At 44.8% G+C, this 26255-nt stretch overlaps 2 protein-coding genes across 2 annotated transcripts in view; both read left to right on the top strand.

Annotated features, from left to right (window-relative positions):
• Nucleotides 1-5838, top strand: part of DHX15 (DEAH-box helicase 15) — a 45302-nt gene extending 39464 nt beyond the window's left edge. The window contains exons 13-14 of the mRNA XM_072334451.1: nt 35-204; nt 1285-5838. Of these exons, the coding sequence (XP_072190552.1) occupies nt 35-204; nt 1285-1402 (288 nt within the window). The 3' untranslated portion in view covers nt 1403-5838. The remainder of the gene's footprint in view (nt 1-34; nt 205-1284) is intronic.
• Nucleotides 5839-13911: 8073 nt separating this feature from the next.
• Nucleotides 13912-26255, top strand: part of PPARGC1A (PPARG coactivator 1 alpha) — a 344287-nt gene continuing 331943 nt past the window's right edge. Inside the window, exon 1 of the mRNA XM_072334506.1 lies at nt 13912-14231. Coding sequence (XP_072190607.1) covers nt 14145-14231 — 87 coding nt within the window. The 5' untranslated portion in view covers nt 13912-14144. The remainder of the gene's footprint in view (nt 14232-26255) is intronic.

Below are 26255 nucleotides of genomic sequence, written 5' to 3'. Positions count from 1 at the left end.
TCCTGTGCTAATGGATTGTTCTCTTGTTACTTAGGTGGCACACTTGGAACGAACGGGGCATTACTTAACAGTAAAAGATAACCAGGTGGTACAGTTGCATCCTTCCACTGTTCTCGATCACAAACCAGAATGGGTGCTTTATAATGAGTTTGTCCTTACAACGAAGAACTACATCCGGACATGTACAGACATCAAACCTGAATGGTAAGCAGAAAGTCGTAAAGCAGTTGTGAGCTACTGAAAAGTGCTTTGATTTATTATGTTTTTCCATCATAGCTGGTCTTTCCACTTCTTGTGAATCCAAGGATTAAAAAACAGTTTGGGGAATGACAGTTGTATGGACTAGTGAGCTTACAGGTGACTAGAGGTTTTCTTCGTGGATACCTGTTTCTGGTCTTGGGGAGTTGTGCACAAAACTCAGATGCTCAGGCTCTATGTGCAGTGTGTGGGGAGACCTTTGACTGCAGAGCTTGTTAAGTCAGTTCTGGAGGAGCTGCTTAGAGATGCTGTGTTTGGGAGTGTGTCTCAGCACTTCTTTGTGTGCCAAAGAGAAGCAGGTAGATGCCTCAAGATCTAGAATCGCTCATGGCAGTTGGTGCCTGTTGTTTGGTTTTTTTTGTTTTTTTTTTAGGGATCTGAACAGGATTCAGTGCTTTCTTAAAACAGAGTGGGGGGAGTTGTGGTAATATGGTAGAACCTGCCTTGTCATAAAACTGTTAGTCAGTAGGGTGCACAGCAGGGAACTGAGTGCACTTGTACTCGATTGACAGTGGAGATCTGAATCTTCTCCCCTGTCTTTAAGGTTTTACCTGATCTGTGAAGTTGTAAGGCTGGGTGAATATGGGATATTTTTCAGCTGTTGAAGTAGTATGTTGCGTAGAAAGGCTTGTACGTCAAATAGCACAGGGTATGGGGATACTTTCTTTTGTATTTTAATGCATAATGCTGTTTCAAATCCTTGGGCAAAAATCTTTCTGAACAAGGACCTTAAATACCGAAGCAGAAATATAGTCTCTCTCGACTGGGTTTCTAAGCTTAAACCAGCTAAGAGCAAACGGCTGCCTTTGTACAAGCTGATACTCAGGTGGGCATAATTGTGTGCTTTTTTGTTTTGGACTTGGGTGCAGCACTGAAACTTGAAGGTGGTGAACTCTTTCATTAACCTCAGAAATGCCAGGTGGGGAAAAAAATAAAGGGTAGTATTTGTTTCTGTCAGTTGTAGAATTTGTATGGGATGCATCTTAAAGCTGGAGTATTAGTAATCAATCTTTCCTTTTTTGACAGGCTGGTGAAAATTGCCCCTCAATATTATGACATGAGCAATTTTCCACAGTGTGAAGCAAAGAGACAGTTGGATCGCATCATTGCCAAACTTCAGTCCAAGGAATACTCGCAGTACTGAATTTATGCTTTGAACTGAAGTTATTCAGAGGACAGCTTTAAAAGATGAATGGATTCAAAGTTCAAGTTGTGCTCTTCACTTTGGTTCAATAATGGCCTTTTATTTGAAAGCTTTTTAATTTTTCTTTACAGTAAATATTCCATTCTGATTTCATAAATTAAACATTTATGCCTCCCTTTTGTGTTGACACTGTAGCTCATACTGGAAAAGCTGATCAATGTTTTGCAGTTTATTGAAAGTAGTTCTATATATAACAATGTTATAAGCATTTCTTTAGAAATGGTTGAAAATGCTTCTAAAAATGTGATTATCGACCATGGTATGCATGATCGTTGTAATTGTTGACATTCCTTTTAGAAGTTGTGAAATGTTACAACTTGTGCTTATGTAGACACAACCTTCAGCTTCAGTACGAAGGTACTGACTTCAATAAAGTCTATTTATACTAATTTTGTGCCCACAGTATGTCAGTATTTCAGTTATTTTGATGGAAACGTGAGGATCCACTTAGTCTCTCATTAAACTGTTGTTTTATTGACGTGGCAGTAGTATAACATTAAAAAGCGCAGATGCTTGAGTAGCAGGATGATGGTGGCATCAATATACTACGTAAGGTCTTAATCCCTTGCAAACTTCCTTCAGATATGTAGCGAATTCTTTACAAGGTAAATATTGTGCATGCATGTGCATTTCTTTGGAAAATGCTTTTTTGATCCGTTCCCAGATGTTTCCAGGGCGGAACTGTGGTAATTTGTCCTACAAAGTGAAGCATCTGTGGCTAGTTGGAACTGACCCTTGCAGGCATTGTTCAGGTATCATTTCAGAGGAACACAAATAACACCATCAGCCGCACTCTAGGCACATGAAATTTCAGTATTGTCATTTTGCACTGATATTTAGTGAAGTACGGCTTGACAGCATTTTCAAGATAGGAAGGTAATTTCATGGGGAGTTTTACTCAGTAAGATTGAGTACTTGGTCAGATTTTGAGGTTTGTTGTTTTTTTCCTTCCCCAAAATAATACATCTGGGATTTGGTTCTGGCAAAGGGAAGCTGGAACAGCTCTTGCCAGAGCACCTGCCCCCCGAGTGGTGGGAGTTGTTGTCGCTTCCACTGTGAGTTTGTTGTCATGCTTTAAGGCATGTTTTGCTTGGAGATTTGGCAACCAGTCTCAGTTATGCTACTGGAAGACTAATCTTAAGCCACAGGTGTATCCTGTGTGAACCGCAGGTTAAACATGTGGCTGTAAGATTTACTTGGAATCAAGGAATTTCAGGATTCTCTTTCAACTCCAGTTTGTGTTTTTTGAAATGCAGTTTGGTGGAGAGTAAGTAGAGAGGCTGTGAAAACTCCTTAGCAGTGAAAACAGTTTTATAAAGAGAAGCACGTCTGAAGGTGAAGTTGATTGGATTTATAACACTCAGTGGGACTTGTGAGTCTTCCCCAGGCTCAGCAACAAAGCGAAGGGAGTAGGGGATTTCCCCCACTAGAGGAATGCTGAAACTGGTCTGGTGTTGTTCATGGGCTTCCCTGCTCTGTGAAGGAACTGAGGAGGGGGACTGACTGCTTATAAGATGTGAACTCAAAATTGTGTTCTCTGATTGCAGTTCTTAAATTAATGACAGATGGTCCGAACAACTAAAGCTTTGATTTCAGAGCTGCACTCCTAAACACGTTACTTTACAAAGCTCTGCTCCAGAGTAATTCTCAAGTTCAGTACCCAGTGTTTCATAATTCCCTTTCCTTCTTCAGGAGGAGGGAAATGTGGAATGCTGGAAAATGGCTGCCCTCAGGTAAGAATTTCTCTAGTATTTCTGTGCAGCCTTCAGCTAAATGGTGTAGAGCCACCTTCTGTGAAGCTTTTCCTAGGGATGGCAAGGTCCACAAACAGAGCCAGTTCTCAGCATGAAATCCCTTGAGGACCCCAGAACCAGCTGGTGTAGATTGCAGTAGATCTGTACTTGGACTGGGCAGCAGATGGGTATGGCTGTCAGTGGAACTTGACACTGGAGAAACTTGGGCTTTTTGGGGTTGTTTTTGTCTTTTTAAATTGTCATACCCACAAACTCAGCTTGTTTGTGAGTGTGACAGTCAACCTGGGATCTTTGGTTTGTGTGCATCAGGAATGCAAATACTGCCGGCCAGATTAATGTCCTCTGACAGCTGTGCAGCCCTGCCATCTTCCAATTAAATCAGTGACACCTGTGCAATCCACCTGAAGGCTTTGGGGTGCGCCGGTGTCATTGGCTTAATTGGAAGGCTGTTGGGTTTCGCAGCTGTCACTGGGGACTGAAGAGGCCAAATTCTCTCTTCGCTGTTGGCAGTTGGAATGCATGCAATGGGGATCAGCTTGGCTGCTGAAACTTCACTGGAATCTGATGGCTCGCGGTTTGAGAAGATGCTGAAGCACAAGCATCTGGGGAATCTGCTGAACTTGATTCGTGCGTGGCTTTGTGTCATCATGATTCCTTGGGAACACTTCTCTCAGTGGAGAACTGCCATTCAGAACCTTTGCGATGCTTGAGTTTAGGGCTGAGGTGTTTTATAGGCTTACATGGACAATGGAGGATGGAATGGCGGTAGGGTTGGAGCAGGAAGGCTCATTGTCCTATTGCAGACATTGTGCAGACGGGTGTTACTGCACAATACTGATGTGTGGTTTGTTTTGCAAACAACAACGTATCTAAGGATTTAGGGCAGTAACAGGTAAACAAGCTGAGATCAATGTGGACTGAGCGCAGACCTCATCTAGAAGTAGCTTTAGAGCCATGAAGGGGACAACTAATAAGTAGCCTTTTGTGAAAGAGTAATGAAGGGTACAATGTGACTTGCCAGATGTTATCTAGGTCCTAATGGAAAAGCATCTGGAACTCTCAGCTGCAGTTATCTTAGGCATAGAGTGGTTACATGCAGAGTAGCTTGATTTTGAGTACGGGCTGTTTGAAAGCTGGAGCCTCATTCCCTGACCTTTTTCCTTATGGAAAAGCTGTCAATAGCTGGCCTGGAAAAACAAAAGGAGACTAGGGAGAGAGAGCTGCTAATTGTTCTGCTTTATCTATAAGGGTATGAAAGTCACTGTGTGCTTCATGGAGGAGCTGTAAGAAATTGCAGTTGGTACTCAACATAATTGATGTTGGCTACACAGACTGCAGTAAGTAGGGGGAAAAGTTGGAAGTAACAGAATGGAGGAACTGTCTGATGGCAGGCAGAATTTAAGGCTCCCATGCACTTTGTGTGAAGTACCAGCATTAACTGAAATAACTGGAATTTTTTAACCTCTTTGAAGTTTCTTCAGTGGTGGCAGCAGCCAGAAACGTGCTCACTGAAGGCGCAGTGCAGTTGTTACAGGCCAGTTGGTGCGGGTGTGTTCTCTAATAGTCCAGTCAGCTTTGCACAACAGCAGCACCACAGTCTGACTGCTTCCTCGCTGTTGGGATAAAGGCTTGTGACGCCAACCCTGCACTGGTTTGTGATTGGTTGCTTTCCATTTGCACTGCCTGCTGCACGGTGCACACTGGAAACCACTCTGTCTTCGTCCTACAAAAGCAGGTTAAACCAAACGTGCTGAAGTATGAGCGTGTCATTTGCAATGACACTTCAACAAGAGTTAAAGGGCAAGTAATCTTCCTTCCATCCAGTTGAGCTGTAATTTGTAATCAGGTTGCTGTAATTTCCTTCATTTTGTGACAGTTTAGCAATAAAAAGCCATGCCATACCACGGCACTGGGAAGTGTAGAGATAAATGCATGCATTTATTCACTTACTGTACTCTATTAGAAGTAGTTGTTTATTTTGCCTTTAGAATAGCTGAAGGTTTAATAATGAACATCTTTTGCTATTTTAAGTATGATCTGTATCAGTACTCTGACCTTTTAAAATCATTTGATTTGGGGGCTGTGTATGTGACACGAGTTATTTGAAGCAAAGATGGAATCCATCTTACACAAGTAGATGTCTGTTTTTCATACCCGTCCTAGAGCTGTTGGTATAAAACTGGGCATTGGTCTCTCGTAGCACAAACTTCATATAGTTTTTACCTTGAACTGAGCAGCTTTGGAGCAGGATTAAACCATCGTATGAGAGCACAAACGGCGAGCGCAGACTGCCCTGCGTTTTCACTGATGCATTCGAGATAAACGTTTGGCATCAAGGAGATGCCAACTTGCATTATCAAGGGATTAAACTAAGTATGTTAACAGCAGTGAAATACCATTCCTGCAGCAGTGGTAATAGCTTAGTCTGATGATTTGAGGTGTTTAACTTTGCAGATTCTCTAAAACGCTGCATGTGTATTGGGCAAATGATAAAATAGTTCTCATTTGTATACACCTCGGAGTGATTTTTTCCAGCTATGAAAGCTATGCAGTCATTATGTTGTATAGAAAATTAAAACATAGCACAAATTACTGTTGATAATAAATATTTTCTGTGGCTCTAAACATATATTATCTTGGGCTGGTCTTATTCTTTTAGCTCAAGTAGGCTCCTGCTTTCCATTTGATTTCAGTGTTCGCTTTGTAAGCATACCGCGTTGATGTTCCCAGCCTCATTGCTCCCAGCACTTAGCAGGCTTTGCGGAGCAGCGCTGCTGGTGGGCCTACTTCCTGCTTTCTTCCTTACAGTATTCAGCTGCACGATGAAACGGCTTCTGTTCATACCAGTAAGAAGTAATATCCTCAAAACTATTGGCCTTCTCAGCGTCACGAAGGTACCTGTTTTTACTGTCAACCTTTGTGTGTGATTTTAAAGATAAACAAATTAAACTCGACTTGTCAAACCTCGGACTGGTGTATTTGAGGGCGTTGCGTTTTGCACGTCGAACAACGGGTAACTGATGAGCCTTTCTTTTCTGGCAGGGCTGGAGTAGTTCTTACAATCAAAAAGAAACCAGCCAAAAACACCTGGCTGCACTGTGAACCTTCACTGACCTCGGTGAGAGGCTCACAGTTCAGTTCGTACTGTGGCAGGAGGTTAAAAGCAGTGAGATTCACCGGCTGTGTCTCGGAGCAGCTCACTGTCCAGAAGGATATTGACAGCTTTGTTCCAATAGCTGTTCGGCTGTGCAGTAGAATGGAAGCAGACTTAAATGACTGCTGTTTTATAAAGTACTTGAAAAGAAATCATTTAAGAGCAGGTAATAATTGGCAAGAATCTGAAACTCCAGCCATGCTGCTGGAACTGTTTGCCCTGTTTGCTGAAAAGAGTCACTTGAGTGAATTTATGGACAACGAACAGCTTGTTGCTATGCACCATTAAAGAAAGGTCTGTAAGGGGAATGGAAAGAAGAACAGTAGGAAATGTGTTCCATTTTGGATGGTAGATCAGAGCTACGCCTTACAAGGTATCGTTATAAAGCTCCCCACTGGACTCCCTGCTTTGTAAATCCAAATGCTCCACTCAGTTGTCAGTTCTCTGCATTGTCTGGCGCTGGCAAATACTGGGTTAATGGGAACGTAGTGGTAGAGCCATGGTTTTCTGAAATCCCATTTGTTCCTGGAGATCTTTGGAAAGTGAATAGCAAAATATTCAGTTATGTGAAATAGGAAAGGCCTACTTCATAAGGCTTTTCGTGGTGATAGTCTGCTATACTGTTACTTAAGTTCTGTACCATGAGAGTGGTGAGGCGCTGGCACAGGCTGCCCGGAGAGGCTGTGGATGCCCCGTGTCCCTGGAGGTGTCCAAGGCCAGGTTGGATGGGGCCCTGGGTGTTGTGATCTAGTACTAAATGGGCAGGTTGGCAACCCTGCCTGTAGTAGTTGGGTTGGAGATCCACGATCCTGAGGTCCTTTCCAACCTTGGCCATTCTGTGAGACTTAACGCTTTGATTTCCTGCAGCTTTATTTATTTATATATTTATTTATTTGCAAATAAAGAGTCTGACAGTTTGTAGTCTGCTGGCTCCTTCGGAGACCAACTATTAGAATTCAGTGAGATTTTGTAAACTCAAATGCTTTTTTAGCAGTTTCTTGATAAAACAATCTGATTACGTATACTTTAAATACCTGTATCAACGGAGGGCTGGCTAGACTCACAGCTTCCTTCATTAGCAACAAAAGGAACAGCAAATCTTTGTTCTTACTGCTTGCAAAATTTTGACTAAAAGAAAAAAGAGGAAAGAAAGCAATTCTAATTCTAATGCCTTCCATTGCATTTGCTTTAGTCTGCCTTAAGAAGAATGATTACTCTTCGCCTTGGTTTGGGATGATGTGTAGCAGAAAGGACAGGCTGAAATACAATGCCTGCTACAAAATGCCTGCTTGGCGTAGGGTGCGTTTTCTCCTAGTGAGGTCTGTGTTTATTAATTGGGTCAAGTAGAATGATGTCACCAATGAAATCCAAAGTTAATGATCTGTCAAATCCCTTTGAAATATCAATTATTTCTGAGGGTTTGCTGCCTCTTTGTGGTATTCCTTGTGTAAAAAAGATGGAGCTCTGTGCCGCTCAGAGCTTTTCTTGGGGTTGTGCAGAAGACAATTAAATGGAATTCCGCTGCATTTCGCAGTGTGCAACTGGAATCCGCTGCCTCCTCTCCTCTGCATTCCTCGCCATGCAGCGTGCAGTGCCAAGCAGTCAGATGTGTTTTTCAGTGTCTGTAATATACTTTGTGATGGTGAGGTGCTACTGCTTTATCGATAAGCTCTGAGTAAAGGACAGTGCAGTCCCTTACCTCCATCATTATCTGAGTGATGACAGGAGATCTCAGCACACCTTTCAATACATTTGTTCTTAGATGACATCTTTACCATGATTGATAAAATAATGGTGGTTCTACTGTTTAAATCACTCGCTCGCAGTGACCAGGATGTATCCAGGAGCAGGAAGAATGTCTGTGAGCTATTTCTTGGAAGTAGATGCCCAGTTACTTACATAGTTGCCATATTACATGTGTTAATTCATTGAGTAGCTAACCACAGAAGTGTTGTTTTGGGGGAGTTGTAATCCTATAGGGCTTTAGTGTTTCCTTTACATGGTTAATTGGGGGTGAGACTATCAAAAGTGATGAACTACCTCGTACATTCATGCCTGCTTACATTTGAATGACACATATTTGCTTGTTGTTATTTATAATTCTGGGGGTATTGAGCTGTTGAAGATTACTCATGTTGAAAAGCTGCTGGAAGGCCTTAACTAGGAATTAAATGATCATAGTGGCTTCATCTTACAACGGTTTCATTAAAAATATCTTGCTTGCAGGACAATCAAACTCATCAGTGTTCTGCTCTTCCACTTGAGCAGACAAAGTTTTAATCAGTGGCGCACTTGATCTTGCAGAAATCAAGGAAATAATTTCCTGCACTTCTGAGATGAGCAAAAATTCATGTAATCCGACTTTTAGACTTGCGGCAGGTTTATTTATTTTTATTATCTTTACTGCTTTTTGTGTCTCCAGTTTTACTTTATTCGGTTGCACGTTTCATGGAACTTCAATTGTCAAGTTGACTCGATGCTTAGATAGATTTGGATCTGAGATGAAGAACACAAGAGTCAAAGCCAGTGCCAGTGTACTTTTGGTGCAACTGCAAGGGTGCAAGAGCAACACAAGGCTGTGTAACAGAATACAACCATCCATAATCTTAAGTGGAAGGAGCGCTTCTGCAGCCATTTCTTCTCTTGCCGAGTGCAGCAAAAGCTCCAGCACAATTCTGCTGCCTTTTGGTGATGGGAACGAGCGGCTGTCAGTCACAATGTAGTGCACTATTTGGAAGTATCCATGCATTACAGTGATATTTGCAGCCTTAAGAAGTATACCGGACAAAGCAGAACTTTAGAAAAGCTGGTTGTGGTAAATTCCTATACCACCATTCAGCACTCATTGGATACTGAGTATCCATTTGCCGTATTTTGATCAATGGAAATCAATCTGGGGGCATCCCTCCCTCAGTGCAATTTCCTTTCAGCTGCTCTGCAGAACCTTTTATTTGCAAAAAGGTGGCAGCAATGGAAGTCTGGGAGCATCGTTCGGGGGGTACTTTATAGAAGTTCTGTTTTGATTAACCATATAACCTGTTACCACACTGCTGGAGAATCTATGCACGCACCTCTTGTAGGTAAGATGATGATTCTGATGTATGGAAGCTGTTCTGGGAGCCCCAAGTGTCAGAGGTGAAGGTGAAAAAAACGAAGTCCTATTGATTTCAGCTAGAATACTGTCAGAAGCCAATGGAAGGATGCAGAACACCCAAGTGATGTTGAGAAAGTGACCGTTCTTGCTGTGTTCTCATCCACCATTGGTTTCATTCACAGTAATGCCCAATGTTACATTTTTGTGCAATAGATGGCAGTTATCTTCACATTAAATAGAATCCTAAAGATTCCGGAATCTTCACTTACTTCTGCTGTAAGCCAGTTTTTGCTCCCACGGGGCTAATGGCTTTTACAAACCTTGTCTCACCACGTTGCTGGACTTTTCCAAGGGTCTGGAGCTGAAACTGTTGTCCTCCTAATGTTTGAGGAGATCGTAATACCTTGCTCCAGAACTGTTCATAAAGCAAAATGAAATAATTCGATGGAAGGTGCTAAGGAAGCTTTAAAGTATTAGTCCTAATTGAAAACCTATCAGTGGACTTTTAGAGCCTTCCCTCTTCAATTTTTATGGACTGTCTTAATTGACTTCAAAAGGCTTTTATTGCATTTATGAACAGGCTAAGTAGAAATATTCCTTTATTCATCTGCGAATAAGATACGGGACAGCTGCTAACTTCATTTTAGAATACCTGGTATTATTAAGCGTTTGCCGTGTAAGAAGAGATTTTCAACTAATGAAAACTAGTAAAGTCAGAAAAAAAACTTACGTGTGTCTGCCAATGGGGAAAAATAAAGTGAGGGGGGAGGCGGATAAAAGGATGGTACCCATACATCATTTTGAAGTGTTTGCAATTAAGAGCTTTGAAAAAAATAGTGGGAACCACCGCACTCAGTTTAAATGCTGCGCTGATTGCTGGAGGGTCACTACACTAAACTAAATAAAGCACGTGCAGCCGTAGCACAGCACTCATGCTGTGGAACCTTCACTTGGAGGCTACAACTGTGTCAAATCCTGATCTCCTGGGACTGCTCTGTTATGAATCTGTTTATATGGAATGTAGAAGTTGAATGTCTTTGCTATCAATTCACTCATTCTGCCTCAAATTCACTGTAGGCTTCTCAAACCAAAGGCTTCCCGAAGCCTTCCTTCTCAGGGAATTCCTTAAGAGGTCACTGCATACAGAAAAGAAATGTGCATTTGTGATGTTCTGGCTTAATCTTCCAAGGGTACCTGTTGTATGGAGCTGCCAACATGCAGGGATATCAGGATATAAAGGATGCCTTTGCCAACTTGGTGCAGAGGCCATGCAGACATGGTAGTGTGGTCGCCAGGTTGCTTCCTCTGCAACTACTATCAATCTGGGGAGCTTCAGTGTCACACTGAGACTGTCACTGATGGCAAACGAACAATTTAAAGTCAGTGTCCCACTTGTCAAGTTTTGTTACAGCACAGCTGTGGCGTAACCAAGTGCTGCTTTTCTTCGATGGTCTTTATATTTTTCTGTTTAACGGTGATTTAAAAATCCAGGTTAAAATGTTGAGTTCCCTGCTCTTAGGGAGACCCATTTTACTGATTGTTGTCCAGATGGAACATGGTTGCACTTGTGCTGCTTTCAGCATCTTCTGATGGAGACGGAAGAGAAAGAAGGGGTAGGCGCAGTTGGAAGAGATGTACCAGATCCAATACTGCAGTGCAATATCCCTCTTATGGGTTCTGTTATTTCAGCTCTGTCTTGCTCACTTATTGAAGCACGGGTCAATCTCTCTATGTGAATAAAGCCCTGGCTTATGGGAAAAAACAACATTGAAAACATGTTGAATAGCCTTCTACAATGCATCTCCATATTGCCAAGGAGCTCTTACAAACTTTTTGCTGCGGTTGGAAAGATAACTGAGATATGTGTTACTTTTGGAAGAGCTTTTTGTTTAAACAAGTTCTGAACCTCGCTGCAGTTAACTTCTTTCTGACCGTCATCCCAGTCGTCGGAAAGGATGGAAATTACATTTGGTTACACATCTCCAGCAATAGGAGTACCGTAAGTTGTTTTTTGCTTCATCACCACCATCACAATACCACCGATGTTAGCATACTAAATCATGCAGCAGACGGACTATTGGCTACTTCGGTAACGTCTGACTAAAAACACCTACGGATGCTCTGTAGGAGCAATAGGCAGTGCTATAAATAAGTTCTCATATCTTGTTTTGCTTCCAGCAGAAACACGCTCTGCAGAACTCAGGGTACACACAACCAACAGCTACAGCGCTAGCAAGAGATCAACCATCTCTTAGATGACCAGGCAACTAAGCTAATCCTTCTGCTCTTTCTGGGGGTGAATCTGATGAACTTAAATGAAGAATTTCGAGCCAGAGCACGTGGTTAACAGCAGACTGAGGAGCAGCGCTGGAGGGAAAAGGACAGGGAAAGCACCCAGCAGTTCAGAAACCATCGTCTTTTTTGAGGCTTGGAATGAACACTGCTGGAAGAGGCATACTCTCAAGTATGCTTCTGTCACTGGAAGGAGTAAATGGCACCTCCTGAGGTGGGTGGAAAGATCAGGTGTTAGCAAAAATAAACATCCCAAACCGACAACAGGGGAAGAATAACAAAAGAAAATCTTTTCCAACAGTAGGAGCTTTGCTTCAGACGATGGAATTCTGGAGCACAGATGCAGGTTGGAATGCACTAAGACTTCAAGTGAAGATGAAATACTTGGTGTGAAGCTCCTTAGTGTTTTAGAATCCAGATTCTTTGAACACTGACCCCTCTGAGGAAGGAGAGGGAAGCAGCTCAAGAAGGATATCCAGTGAAAGTCTTAATCACTGCTGTCTGGAAGGCTGAAATCTGCTGTTAAACCATGTGAACCTTTGTGGGCCACTGGTTAGAAGCCTTGGCAGGCTGAGGTCTCTCAAGGAAAACACTGAAGCATCCTGAGAAACAAATTACTGTAGATATGGAGAATGCCTCGTCCCACCTTCTGCTGCTGGGAACCCTGCTGCTTTAGTTTTATGTGGTTTGGGACAGGTTACGAGACTGTGTGACCTGCTGTGGAACAGAGCTGCCTGTCACTAAGGTTTCTCTGGCTGATAACTCGGGTGTTACTGGCTAGCTGTTATCCAGAGCTGCCTCCTATCATGATGCTGTGATTCCGTTATGTTCTGCTAAGCCTCACAGTATTCCGTGTTCATGACTTGTTTGGGGAATGACGTGAAGAAAACAAGATTTCCTCAGCAACCAGAAGGCTCCAGTGATCCCGTGGGTGTTCCCAAGTGGTGGTTTTGTCCCTAAGACTGTGTGGGAGGGGGACGCGTCAGTGGGCAAGAGGCAGAAACCTGCCCTGACCTTCTCCATTGCTGGCTGAGGGCTTGTGGGTGCCGCTCAACAAACCACAGGCCTGTGTGGAACTGTGGTTGGAAAGCAAAGACGTGGAGAGAAGAATGAGGAGGAGCATAGAAATAACTATAGAGTGCAGGAGTCAACAGGATGGGGCTCTTCTAGGGCCCAGGGACAAAGCAAGGAGCAAAGGCACAAACCGGAACGCAGCAAGTTCCATATAACGTGAGGAAAACTTTCCTGTGGGGATGACAGCACTGGCACAGCCTGCACGGAGAGGCTGCCGAGCCTCCTTCTCTGGAGATATGACAATTAAACACCTGGACGCTTTCCTGTGCAACCTGCTGCGGAGAACCTGCTTTATCAGGGTGCTGGGTTAGCGGATCTCCAGAGGTCCCTTCCAGTCCTTGTGGTCTCATGATGAATTTTGAATTCTTATGATTTTTTTTCTTTTTTTACGGCAAAAGTATTACTATATGACAGATGCTAATTACCCCGTGAAAAAGCATAGCTGCACCGCCTCCCTTCCCCTCGCATCGACCAGCTTTCCGCCGGCAGCGAGGAAGGCGTCCCAGCTACCGGAGCACCGCGCGGTGCGGTCGGAGCGCGGAAGGCCCGCGCCGCTCCCACCTGCTGCTGCCCGGCGGCCCCGCCGTGCCAGACCCGCGCCCCGAGCGCTCCGGCTCCGGCTCTCCGTGCCGCTCCGACAGCCGCGGCCGCGCTCACACGGCCGCCCGCGGGACGCCCCGCTGTTCGGGGCAGCGAAAGAAAAGCCCAAAGCGAAGCCCTCGGCCGGGAGCCGCCGTCCGAAGGGACGCCCCGGGGCAGCGCGGGGCGTTGGGCCGGGCTACCGGGCCCCAACTTTTCGGGGGCGGGGCGGGGGGAGGCGGGCCGCGGCGGGAGGCCGGGCCGCGCTGCGCGGCGCGGGGGAGGCGCGGCGCCACTTGCCCGCTGCTCGGCCGCCGCGCTGCGGCCGCGGGTACCCCCGGAGCCCCTCGCTGCCGGCGCCGCCGCGGAGGGCGGGCGGAGGGGATGGCGGGGCTGCGCGGCGCGGTGCCGGCGGCCGCAGCGCAGCCCGCTCCCGGCGGCGGCGGAGAGAGCGCGCACACGTGACGCGGCGCTCGGTGCTTCTACACCGCCGCGCACACACACACACACACACACACACACACGCACACACGCACACCCGGCGCTGCCCTCGGCTCCTCCGGCCGCGTTCGCCGCCTCCCGCTCCCGTCCGCACGCGTCCCCCGGCCGCCGGCAGGGCGAAGCGCGCTCCGCGGCGGCAGCACCGGCACCGGCGGCGGCGACCGCGAAAGAGGCGGCGAGAGTTCGCGTGCAGCGGCTGCTGCGTGCCCGCCCGGCGAGCGGTGCGCCCGGAGGATGGCCGGCTGCGGGCTGTCTGAAGACGCGTTCTTCTCCTCCTTCTTTTACAACTACACCGCCTCCTGGGAGACCTCCTATAACCAGGTGAGCCGGGCGCTCGGCTCGCAGCCGGCGGTCGGGAGCAGCCCCGTTTTGTGCCACGCGCGCCCGGCAGCCCCGCAGGACGGGGAGAGCCGCGCTGCCCGGCGGAGCTCTGGCGAGCGGGGAAACTCCTCGCCGAGCTGCGGGGCGAGGGGACCCCGGACCCCTTTTCCTCTGGCCGTGGGTGCCCTCCCGGGGCTCCTTTCGGGCCGGACGAAGGAGTTGGGCGCTGTCGCCGCTCCGCTGCCGGGCGCTGCCCCCAAACCCCCAGCCCCGTCCCCGCGCACCGAACTTTGATGACTGTGCGGTGCGGGGCCGGGCCCTCCCGCGGGGCGGGGGCGGCTGCCGGGCCGCGAGGGAGGGCCGGGCGTCGCGCCCGAGGGGCAGCGAGCCGTGCCGGGAGGCTTCGGAGCGGCGGTAACTGAATAACCGCCGTAGTCCGCTGCCCCCTGTGCTCGCTCGCTGCGAGTCTACGGCGCCGCGCCGCGCTCGGAGGGGTCCCGGCGCCGGCGAGGTGGAAAAGTTGAGCGGAAGGGGCGGCGGTGTGCGGCCGGGGCTCCGCTGCCCTCCGCCGGGCTCGGGAGAGCCGCGCATCCCAGCTCTCCGGGAGGCGCGGCGCCCCAACGAGCCGCCGCAGGTTACGCGGCGCGGCCGGGGCTGAGGCAGCGCGCTGCCCTTCCCGTCTCCGAGAGCGGGCCGCGAGGAGCGCGCAGCTCCGCCGGGAGCCGGCGGGGCTCCCGGTGCCGCTCGAGGGGCGTTAGGTGCGGAGGAGCGGGCGCTCGGACGCCTCGTGGCACGTAACGCGGCGCGGCGCCCCGCCGCCCGCCGGAGCCCCGCCAAGTTGCGAGGGGCGCTTTGCGGGGCGCGGCCGCCGGGGGCTCCGTGACGGCCGGCGGGTGTCCGCGCTGCCCGCCCGGCGCCGGGACTCGGGGCTGTGCCGGGAGGAGTCGGGCTGTGCCGGGCGGGCGGGCGCGTGATGCCGGGCGCATCCTACACTCAGCTCCGTGCGGGCGGTGCGCGCCCCGGTACCGCGGTAACGCGAGCGGCGGGGACGGGAGGGATGTGCCGCTACAAAGGCGGCGTCACGCCGAGCTCCTTTGAAGCCACCGGAGGAGGGAAACGGTTGGGAACGCAGACAATAAAATCAGGTTTAAACCAGTTCCCCCATCTAAAGTTAGTTTCGTTCCGTAGCGGAACACAGTTCCGTAGCAGCGTGGCGTTGTTAGGAGGCTCCTTTGGTCCTCGTAGGAGAACGAGCCCGTGGCACAGTGAAAGGCAGAGAAGTGCCGGCAGACCCGGAGCGGCTTTATTCTGAGTGCCGGCGCTGAGCTGCGTCTGAGGGGAAGGCAGGGAGGTGATCTGGGATGCGAAGGGTCTATTTATAGAAGGGCTGTGTATACCGTGTAGGGTATATAGACAAAGTTGAATTAAATATGCATGATTAGGAGAAGAGTTCAGGAGGAGGAGGTGTGATGGCTACGCGGGAGCAGAGGAGCTCGCACCACTTTGGGGATGAATATGAGAAGGATTTCTAAGACACGCGTTCTTTCTGGTGCTCAAGGCTCCTTTCTATTTTCATCCTTCCCATATTACGCTCGCATTTACATCAGTCAGGCTCACCAGCTGAGGATTAGCGGCACATGTTAGTCTGAATATGAAATCAAAATGAATGTGAGATTTTGCTGCAAATAGATTTCCTCCCAAGTTTTAACACTTAGGAAGGCAGGCTTGGCTTAAAGCTGACAGTCAGCCATGTTCACGTTTGTTTGTTTTACCTGAACGGCATCCAAAAAGGAAAAAAAAAAAGGCTTGCAAACCATTTCTTCTTGCTAAATATAGCAACGTTGCCGGCGCAGGGTTTGTTTCGTGTGCTCCTTTTAAAACAAAACGGCAAACGGAGAAACTCTAAAGCAAAGTGCTGAGATGAGAAGATGGGTTGACTGCTGGAAAAGTAGGTTTTATTCCTGGATCGATACGGTGCACTCTCAACACGTAGCGCAAGGTAAAAGGATCCTTTGTGTAGCGGCAGTTCGGCCGTCGCTTACACGGGGTCTTTTCCTGGCATCTCGGGATGCGCTCTAATGAAAGGACAAGAAATCAGAGCAGGACTTAATAACGGAGCCTGTTAGGTTTGAGAGAGCAGAGATTGCTTCCAGAAGCACGGTGTGACATCCGACGGCTCTGAAAGCAGACGGGATGTTTGCACACAGTTCCGCAGGGCTGAGCGCTCGCTTCCCAGCTGGTTTACTTTGATGCGTTATTGCAGCTCATTTTTAAGCACAGTGTTACACGACTGATTTGTTGGTAATGCCCTTGGAAGGAACTTTCCCCATTTGCATATTAAATTCAAAAGTGCATCACAGAGAAGCTCGCGTGAGAGAAACTGTGCCTAGAAGCTTGATGCAGTCTGTTTTGAATCCATTTCTGAGATAGTCTTCTGGAAAATAGGGCTCTCTGATAGTTACAAATATGACTTCTTGGCTGCTCTAAAGAAAATTCCAACAACGTGAGCTGTGATCCTCAAGTGTGGTATATTTGTACCAGCCCTTTTGGTGGAGGCACTTAACCGACATATGACAGATTCTGGGCTAAGCCAACTCACAGATGTAAACCCTGAAAACTGGCCTGTGATGGCACAGCCTTATCTGTGTTGTCTTTGCCAACCTGTGTGAACTGGAGCCGAAGGAACGTCCAGCAGATTTCCTATTGAATCATCCTGAGATCTGCAGTTTAGCCTGTCAATAAAGATGCTACTTCTTGCTCTTTGTATTGTATTTGTTCCCCACCAACTTCCTGAGTCTTGCTGAAAACCTCTCCCTGTCTGTCTCTTCATTAGTGGTCTTAGGAACATACATTTCCAAGCACTGTAGAGGGGGGTGTTTGGCCTCGGAAGAGCAGTAGTTATATTCTTGGGCACGACCTATCTTTCCTTGCTGAACTGACAGCATATTTGTATTAATTATTTTTCACTCTCCAACCCAGAACTGTCCGCGTTGTAGTATTACTGAATCTGTATGGTTGGGAAGTGCTTGAGAATCATTTGAAATGTAATTGTTGAGGAATGAAATTGTGTGACTAAGGCATAAATCTGGATGCTTGTTTTAATTCGGCCTCGAGGAAATCCCTGCAGTATAGAAGTAAAATGAGCGTGTTACCGAATTACTGCCGGTATTTCAGAGCTTTCCCTGCACTGTGCACGGGGGGCTGGTTACCTGGCACCATTGCTTTGTGCTGCGTCCTCAGAAGGGGCTGTGCTTTATACAATAGGCTTGTACGGGATCTGTTTTGTGGATGTAGGTGAGCTGGTGAAGGATGAATCTAAGAGCTGGCTTTGTGGCTTACCTTTTAGTCTTTCCATGCCTGGAAGCAGAAGCACACCAATGGGATCAGAGCATTCACCCCGCGTTTTTGAGGGTTCTTTTTCAATGTATGTTGCTCATAGACATTTTCCTCTTCTAGCCTAGAGTAGGTCAGGTGGTTCCATGTCAGGTTTGGCCCATAACCAATGAGGCTTTTTGATGTATTTTTGCTCACAGTTTCTGGATTATTACTACTGTCATTATTTTGTTTGAATAACGGAACTGGGAGTGTGTTCAGCTGTGAAAATAATATGAACTGAGGTGTCGGTGCACGGCTCTTGTATGACATACAGCGTGTGTGTACACGTATGGGTGTTGGATGAGAGATACTCTATTGGACAAGTGGCTGAGAGTTTTGTAGACCTTCTGAAATGGGAGAAGACTTTTACTCATTGCTCCATCTTATTTGGCTTGGAAAATCAGTGGAGTAAAACAGTCATTCCATTGCCGCTATATTTTATCGAAGCAACTTCAGAAGGCGCAGAACTAAGTTAGGAAAGAGCGGCAGCGCTGGTTCAGTATTCACAGAACAGACATAGTGATTAACAAGTTATTCCTGTATTTGAATATTTCCCTGACTTCATATGCAGGGGGCAATGTGTGCTGGTGCACAGGGTGGGAAAATGGGGCACAGTAAAACTGAAAGTGAAACTGAGGGGACTGAGCATCCCAACAGAGGGTAAGCAGCAGGATGCTGAGAAAGAAGCTAGTTTGGGCTTAAGTAATTCAGGTACCAATGATAAAATGAGGAATAAACTTAATAAAAAAAAATAAATTAAAACATTTCTTTCAGAGAGTGATGCACAAATCTGTCATTCAGTAGATGGATTTTAAGCCATGCCAATCTCCAGTGATGAGTGGGGCCGTGTATGATGAATGGTACCATGTATTTGCAAGGGTTGGGATCGCCGTAGTGTAGCATTTTAGAGGGCAGGTTTCAAAACATGTCTTCTGTTCACTTCCTGTGTTATTGTTCTGACTGTTGCTTAATAATCTGCAGCCTGGTTGTACATACAGTACGTTCTGATGGCAGGCTAACCTGGCAGAAAAGCACGGTTTAAACTGGGTGCAGGTAAAGAGCAAAGCAGGTAAACAGTGGTGCAGCAGAGCAAAATAACATGCAACATATGGGCAAAAGGATTTCTTAAGGCTTCTTTTCTTTTTTTTGTATCTCACTTTGGAAGCAAATCTCAGGTGCAGATTTTAAGGTACGGTTATGTCTGTGATGAACAAATGCATTGTAGTGCTTTATCCATAAGGCAGGATCCTGAAAAATGGTTAAGCGGGGAAGAAAATGTCAGTAGTTCTGGCAATGTGTTCTGTAGGAAGAGGGCAGGGAGTTCTGAGCTGGTCAGATGTTCATGTGGTCTAAGCAGAAATGTAAAAGTGCAGGGTTTGCATTGGAATGAGAACGGGGTCATCCACCCTTTGTACTCATCATCAGGGAAGCAGAACCTTCTTCCAGAGAGACCATAGGAAATCAATGCGTACACTTTGCTAGTGTAGAGATAAATGTGTACTGCAGAAGGGTATTAAATATAAAAGGGCAACAGTAAAATGATTTACTACGTGAAGCAGTGGAACTTTCTTTTGGTCACCTAAAAAGCAATTTTCTTTCTTCCTTTTTTCTTCCTTCCTTCCTTCCTTTCTTTTTTTATTTTTTATTTTTTTGATAACATAATTGTATTTCCTAATACTAATATCCAAAGAAAAGCTGGCAAACAAATTGTTTTGCTGGGATTTGAGCTGCATAATGTGAGCTGGGCGAGACTTGTTGACAAATGGCAGCTTATTTAAAAATATACACTTGTTTTTGAACCTATTATCTGGCATTTATCATTTAGATTATAATCATCTGACCTGACTTACCAAAAGTTAATGGCTTTTTTAGTGTGTTTTTCCTGAGGCAACGTGGATGTTTGCAATCCAGTTTGTCTCGCTATGACCAGAAGGTATCACTGAGGGATACCAGCACAACGGATGCACAGAGGAGAGAACCTGACGTACGTTTAGGTGTAGAGGCTTAATGAAATGTGGAAGAGCAGGTGCACAGTCCTAATGTGCTGGTGGTTTTTTATTTCCTCTGATGTGTCTGTTTGCTGTGTGAGCAGATCTTCTTGTACATTTGAAACCTATAGGACTGTAAAATTGCTAAAAAGGAAGGAAAGCCAATACTTCTACAACATTTTTTTTTGCCTTAGGCTCTGTGTTCGCTACAAATGGCAGTTACTGTGTCTACTCTGAAGCTAAAATTCAGCTGAAAAGAGATTAATAACAGAGTGGCTTGTGGTCTGGGTATGGCATTTGCGACATGGCGGTCCTAATCTGGGAGGAGAAATGGAGTGAGCTGCTGGGGATGTGGGGTAAGAGGTGTGCTGACACCAGCACCTCTCTTGGGAGCAGGTCCCTGCTGCAACCTGCACTTCCTCACTGCGGTGCTTTGGGTTACGTTATAGATGGGTCTGCCAGTAGATGAGTGACATTCCTTTTGGGCAGAACTGAACTGGGAGTTGTACTCCAGGGAGCTCTTCTAACGCCATTTGACATACGAAATGAATGTTACACTGGTGAGATGAGGCCATTGCTAGGATAAGCAAACCTCGCTCTCAGATGTGTGGAGTGAAGCAATAGCGTCCATGTCGCATCCTCTGCAGCAGCTGTTGGGCTGCTTGTGGTTCTGCATTGCTGGCTGGTGTGGGCAGTCTCTGAGCATTGTGCAGCTTGTCTCGCAGGGAGCTCACGAGGGCCACGTTTGGGAAGCTAGTTGGGAAGCTCAGGGGTAGGATGGGCGCTGACATGCATCCTTACCTCGCAATCACAAGGCCATTATTCTTTCCCTCAAAAAAGGGGTAGTTTGTGTTGGCATGGAGAGAAAAGGTTCATTTGATTGCTTGTAATATAACACATGAGCGGGTAAGTGGCACTGGTACTTTGGCTCACAAAAGCCCTCCACATTTTTAACCCGTTTTATTATTTGCAAGAGCAATTTAGTTCCTAATGTTAACAATGAGTGATTATGATTCTGTACTTCCGTTTACAGCATAAATTAGCATTTTGTTTTCCATTACAGCTTTTGAATGAGGAATTATAATGTATAATTTGCTGCAAATAGATGTTATCATCTCTTTGGATGTGAACAACCACATAAACTTGAGCAAATGATAAAAATGGAATCAATTACTTCTCAAATGGAAGTAGTTTACAAACCTTCAGATACAAAATGGCAATGGTAGCTGGTTATTGTAACAAATAATTAGTTTTTTTTAAAACAACATTTATTGAATTCCATTGACAATTTAGTAATTGTTTATAGAGGGTTTAAGCGTCCCCCTCGCAAAATAACACGCCGCCACTTTTAAAACTGAAGAGTGCCTCTCTGGTCTTTGTTTCAAGCTTTCATCATGGATGTTCACTTGTATGAACCGTCCAGGAGGGGAGCACTGGGCCACAGATGGCACTGATGATGCAGAGAGAGCTTCACAACAATCTGGGACTGAAAGACTGAGATTCTAACTGTAGAAGAGAGAAGGGAAGGGTATGTGTTTGAGGAGGCATCCAAAGCCTACTGAAGGTGATGTGAGTTTTTCTGCTGCTTTGGAACTGATGGTTTAGGTCCTGGCTGTGGGAAGGAGTAAGAGGAGCAGGAAGGAGACATTACTGAAGTCAAGGAAGCATGTTGCATTTCTACTTGGGTTCACCAGCATTTTTTCCAAAGTGTTCCTTGATGGTACCATGTTGTGTGTGACGCACCCCCTGGTTGACCATCCTGTATAGATTTTTCTCATCCCACTCCTCATCTTGCAACTACTTAAAAAATACACACAATTCAAGATCCATATTTTGCCGCGTTTAGTGCTTTAGATTTTATGACTTCCTGTGGATTCTTTTTACGGCCTTCAGGTAATTTGGCTTTTCCATGTTTGCTATGCTATACCGACTCTTTCTGTTCACAAATGATGCCAGACTTGGTGCTTGTCTGGGTTGATTCTCAGCAGCACTGTTTTTTCTTGTATTTCTTTTTTAATTTTTGCCCTCCCCGCACTTCACCCTTTTACTGAGAGATGGTGAACCAGTAGAGAAGATTATTTAAGCTTTCCTCTACCTGGCCTTTTGAAGGCCATTATTATCTAATCATTAAAAATGAGTAGATTTATTTTGTGCGTGGACAGCTATGGAACAAGCTGGAGAAAAACCAGTCATCACTCTGACTGCTCCGTTCTTCGGTCTGTAGACCAGATGAACAATAGCTTTTTATTCTTTTAATAATTAAAAAAAAAAAAAAAGAAAAGACTAATGAGGTCCATTTCTTCACTCTAAAACACTATAGGTGAAGTAATTATGGAGAAAAAAGGTGGTTGATAAAATGGAAGTAGCGTAACTTGCAGTTCAGGGTACTGTGTTCAGCATTAGAACAGTTTCCTAAGGCCATAATGCTGATGGTAAGTTTTTACCCATACTCTTCTCTTCCTCTCCTGCCCTCCCAAACCCTCCCTTGGACTGGGGAAGGATGGGAATGTTATGACCCTTGTATCTGCAGTGTGGCTTTTAGGCCTGTTGAAGCTTGGAGTGGGCATTTATTGTAGCAGTGGTTCCTGAAGGGCTGCTGGTACTTGGTTTTGGAAATGTGTGCATGGCTCCATAAAATATACCCTGTTGTCATGGGGGCTTCTGGATCCAATAGTTTACAATCTCAGAGGTATATTTGGATTGAAAAAACTCACTCCAACTATACAGCCTGCTTCAACCATTTCTTGCTTTCTAATTTTTTCTCCTTAAGAATCAGACTGCACATGACTTGAAGTACCTGCTGAACTTTGACTGTTTATTCATGAGGCTTACTCATTATATCTGCCTGCTACCTCTGTATGCTCATAGTTTGCTTAGGCCTAGATCCAGCACACCACTTGATTTCTCATCTGTAATTGCTTGAAGTCAAAATAACTACTTAAAATGTGTGTGGTGTGTTGGACTGGGGCTTAGACAGCTGTATCTTTGGGTCAAAGAACCTTGCTTCCTTCTTGTTTGTTAAGCACTTAGTATACTTGCAGTACATTAGAAGTATTGATGGTAATTATAGCAGTGGCAACAAGAAAGCAATGAAGAGATCAAGGAACCACAGCAATGTTTACAGTACTGTTTACTGCCAGTTTGGTTTCTTTCTTTATTAGATGGATTTGCAAATAAGAGATGATTCCTTTTCCTTTCCTAAGAAAAAGATCCGGTAATGGAATGAGTGGTAATGCATTAAGACCCGAGATTTTGCACAGTGACAGAAAGCTGTGCATGACAGATAGTTAAGGACAGGAAACTCCTTCTGGAGTGTAAGCAAGGTTTAAAAAAAAAAGGAAAAGGTTGAAAACATGCAAAGGTATTTAAAATAAATAAAAAACCATAAGTAGGACACACACGTACACTTCAGTGCTTAAGCTGTTTACAGCAGTGAGTGAATGAGCTACTGACCAAAGAAAGGGGGAAAACAAAAGTGAGGTTGCACTTCCAGCCTTCTTTATTTTCATCCCAGAGACTGTTAATTGCTGGAGGATTAATATAATTCCTATTCGAGGGTAGGAAATGATAAGAGTAGGCAGAGGCTTGGATGCTCCAGCTATATGAGGAGCAGTGAAAGGAATACTTTTTTCTTTGCACAGTGTCAAAACCAGAAGAAGGAGAAGGGGGGAAGAAAAAGGGAGGAGAGGCTTGTGGCTCTTTGATGTCACTTGCAGAATAAAAATAATACTGTAAAAGAACCGACATAATCTTTTTCTATTTATCTAAATCCTATTTTTCTAAAGAGTTAGGGCAGCCTTGTTAATTGATTTTTTTTCTGACGCTCACAATAACAGTTGTATTAAAAATTATTTACAAAGGACTTGGGTTTTTTTTTTGGTAGCTTGAGCCTTGTGGAGTCTGCTGTAGAAAAGAGGGTAGAGAGTGGATTATTGTACATCACTGTTCTCAGAGAACAGTAATCTGCTTGATGGGTAACATGCACGTTGTACTCTTGCGTTGCCCGTTTACAGCCAGTGGGGTCTTTCTGGTAAGATGTGCTGTTCTAGTAGCAATAGCATCAGGGTATCTTGTGCCCTTTCAGTATAAATAAAGGTTGTCCTAACAGCTGCTCAGATTGTGCTGGCATTGTATCTGTCTTTGCTGGACTGCCAGTTTCTGGCTAGAGTATTTTAACATGCTGAAGCTTTTCTCTGGTTACCAGTGGTTGAATTATTTCCAGCTGTGAAAACAGATGTGCAGCTTTTTTGGGGAAGAAGAGTTATTAGGGGAGGTTTGTGAATTGCTCCTTTTCTTTAGTTTGATTTGGGGTAAGAGGATACATTTAGACAAAAAGTTTATTAGCATAAAGTACATCATTTTAAGGAGAATTTTGGTCATACCATGGTGAAAGATGCATGTTGCTTGCCTCATTACATCTTAAAACATGTTAAAAATGACAATAGGAAATACTTGGTATCTAAATGAATGGTTGTTTGTGTTAATATAAAACTGGCAAATGAAAATGAGTGGATTATCTTAGTGTATATTGTATATTAATGTGGTATTTCGGACATTTTATGAGGCAGCTCGCAGTCTTTCCAAATCTGTATGGGCAAACACTTTCCATGTCTCATTCAGTTTTTTTTATTCATCTTTGGCTTTTGTCTTTGTTGAAAGGAATTCTCTAGGTGAAAACTGAAAAACGCTACCCATTTTGTACCTTTATCATTGATGTCTACCTGTCTTTCCATCTGCTGGCACAGGCACAACACAGTTGGTGTGGAAAAAGGGACTTTCTATGAGGGAACTTAGCTTTGTGATTTCTTTTTTGCTCTTGATCGTTACGTAAAATAAGTGGTGATGGATGAAATCGGAACTGACAGCAACTCAAATTTTGTGACTCTTGTAAGTGTTCTACAAAACGGAGAGCTATTTGTTGAAAAGGAACAATGTGCGTGTAGTAGGGCTGCATGATGCATTGCACAGCGAAGACCTGGATGTACGGAAGTGTCTCTGGAGCAGTCAGTGAGCCTCCAGTGAGCTATAAACTCTCTGAGCAGCATTCAACTACTTTAGGACTACTATAACTAAGTTTGCAATACAGACAAATAAAGAAAAAGTGTGTTTACATACATAATTTCATTATTATTATTATTATTTTTTTCATGGAAGAATTGTGCATTTGGAATGATGATGGAGAGTCTATTGTCAACTGTAAAATACTTGTGGAGGTAGCAAACATATGTACCTATGAAACCACCCAACCCATATTCTGTTCCGAGTACGTTGTCCTGCAGTTCACAGGGTGTTTCATACCTGGTGCTTTGGATACATTCCCTCTGAGAGGGTCTTGGAGGAAAGCATTACGTGTTCAGAAATGTGCTGTGTGCCCGGGTTTTTGCAGGAAATCATGTACTTCTCTTCCAGAATCACAGCGGGCTGAACAATGATTTCAGATTTATCTCTGAAGGGTTTTTATAACTGCTATGTAACCAGAATGCCTGTGAATTAGCAGTTGCTTGGAATGAAGAAGTGATGTGGCAGTGTGATGTGCAGTGCAAGATTCTAAGACCTTACTGTATTATATTCTTATTTTTGAATGTATTTTTTTTCTAGATCTTAACTGTATGGGCTGTGTTTGTCCCAACAGTTGTATGTCTCAAGCTACGGTGGTTGTTTCTAATGGAGAAATCAGTATATGTGATTTTTACTGTCTTGAGGAATGTTCCTAGATTAAAAAAACAGAACAAAACTGAAATTTCATACTATGATGTTTAATTAGATCTTGTCACCAGGGAAAGCGTTTGCTTTTTTTTTAGGGATTCTTTTTAATAGAAGACTTTTTTTGTTGTTGAAAATTGTGAAGTATAAGACAAAAAGCAAGAGAATAAAGGGACCAGCGCATAGAGGAAACTTTTTAATAGGCATATTTATTCTTTTGTAGTTTAGAAGATGTAAAATGAAGTGACAACAAAAATCAGATCTGTATTTGATTAGTAATCAAACGGTTATTAATAGTGCTGATTACTTCAGCTTAGTTATGTCTGTTCTAGTATTACTCTTACTTGGTTGCTACAGTAATCAAGCTTATTGTAAGCCCTTATCTTTGACCAACCAGAAGAAATCATGAAAGAAAATAATTGTTTAGTGACAAAGACTTTGATAACAGCATGGCTCTTATGTGGGAGACAAGGAGATAACACTGTCTGAAGGAAAGGATATAACCAGGGTAGCTGTGGTGATAAATTCTTCAGCTGTCTCATCCTCGGTGGTAAAATATACGACAAATTAAAGACATCTTTTCAAAAATCATCTTAGGATCTGATACTATTTGTAATTTGCACCTTCACGTTTGCATGTGTAGAGGGGGGTGAGGAGATTTGGATTTGAGAATAGCACAGTTTTGTAAAGCTGCAGGTTTAGCCTCTGAGAAAGACCAGATGATGCAGCCATTACTTGTTATCCGGTTACCTCTGTCTTGAATTGAAGCTGTAGTCAGTGTTTGACTTGTATTTGAGCAGAAAATTCTGCAGACATTAGGTATTCATTTGAAGGAAGGCATCAAGATACGTGGTGGTAGAGCCTTTGACACGTACTGTACTGGTTAATCATTCTTGTTATTTGCTTTCTTTACAGTGCTCTGTTTTTCATTAGAGTTGTTCAGAATTCATTTTCTAGG

Source organism: Excalfactoria chinensis, chromosome 4 (assembly GCF_039878825.1).
Source record: "Excalfactoria chinensis isolate bCotChi1 chromosome 4, bCotChi1.hap2, whole genome shotgun sequence".
In the NCBI taxonomy this organism is placed as follows: domain Eukaryota; kingdom Metazoa; phylum Chordata; class Aves; order Galliformes; family Phasianidae; genus Excalfactoria; species Excalfactoria chinensis.
Note: the sequence above shows the minus strand (reverse complement) of the source record. Positions and strands in the feature narration are given on the sequence as shown.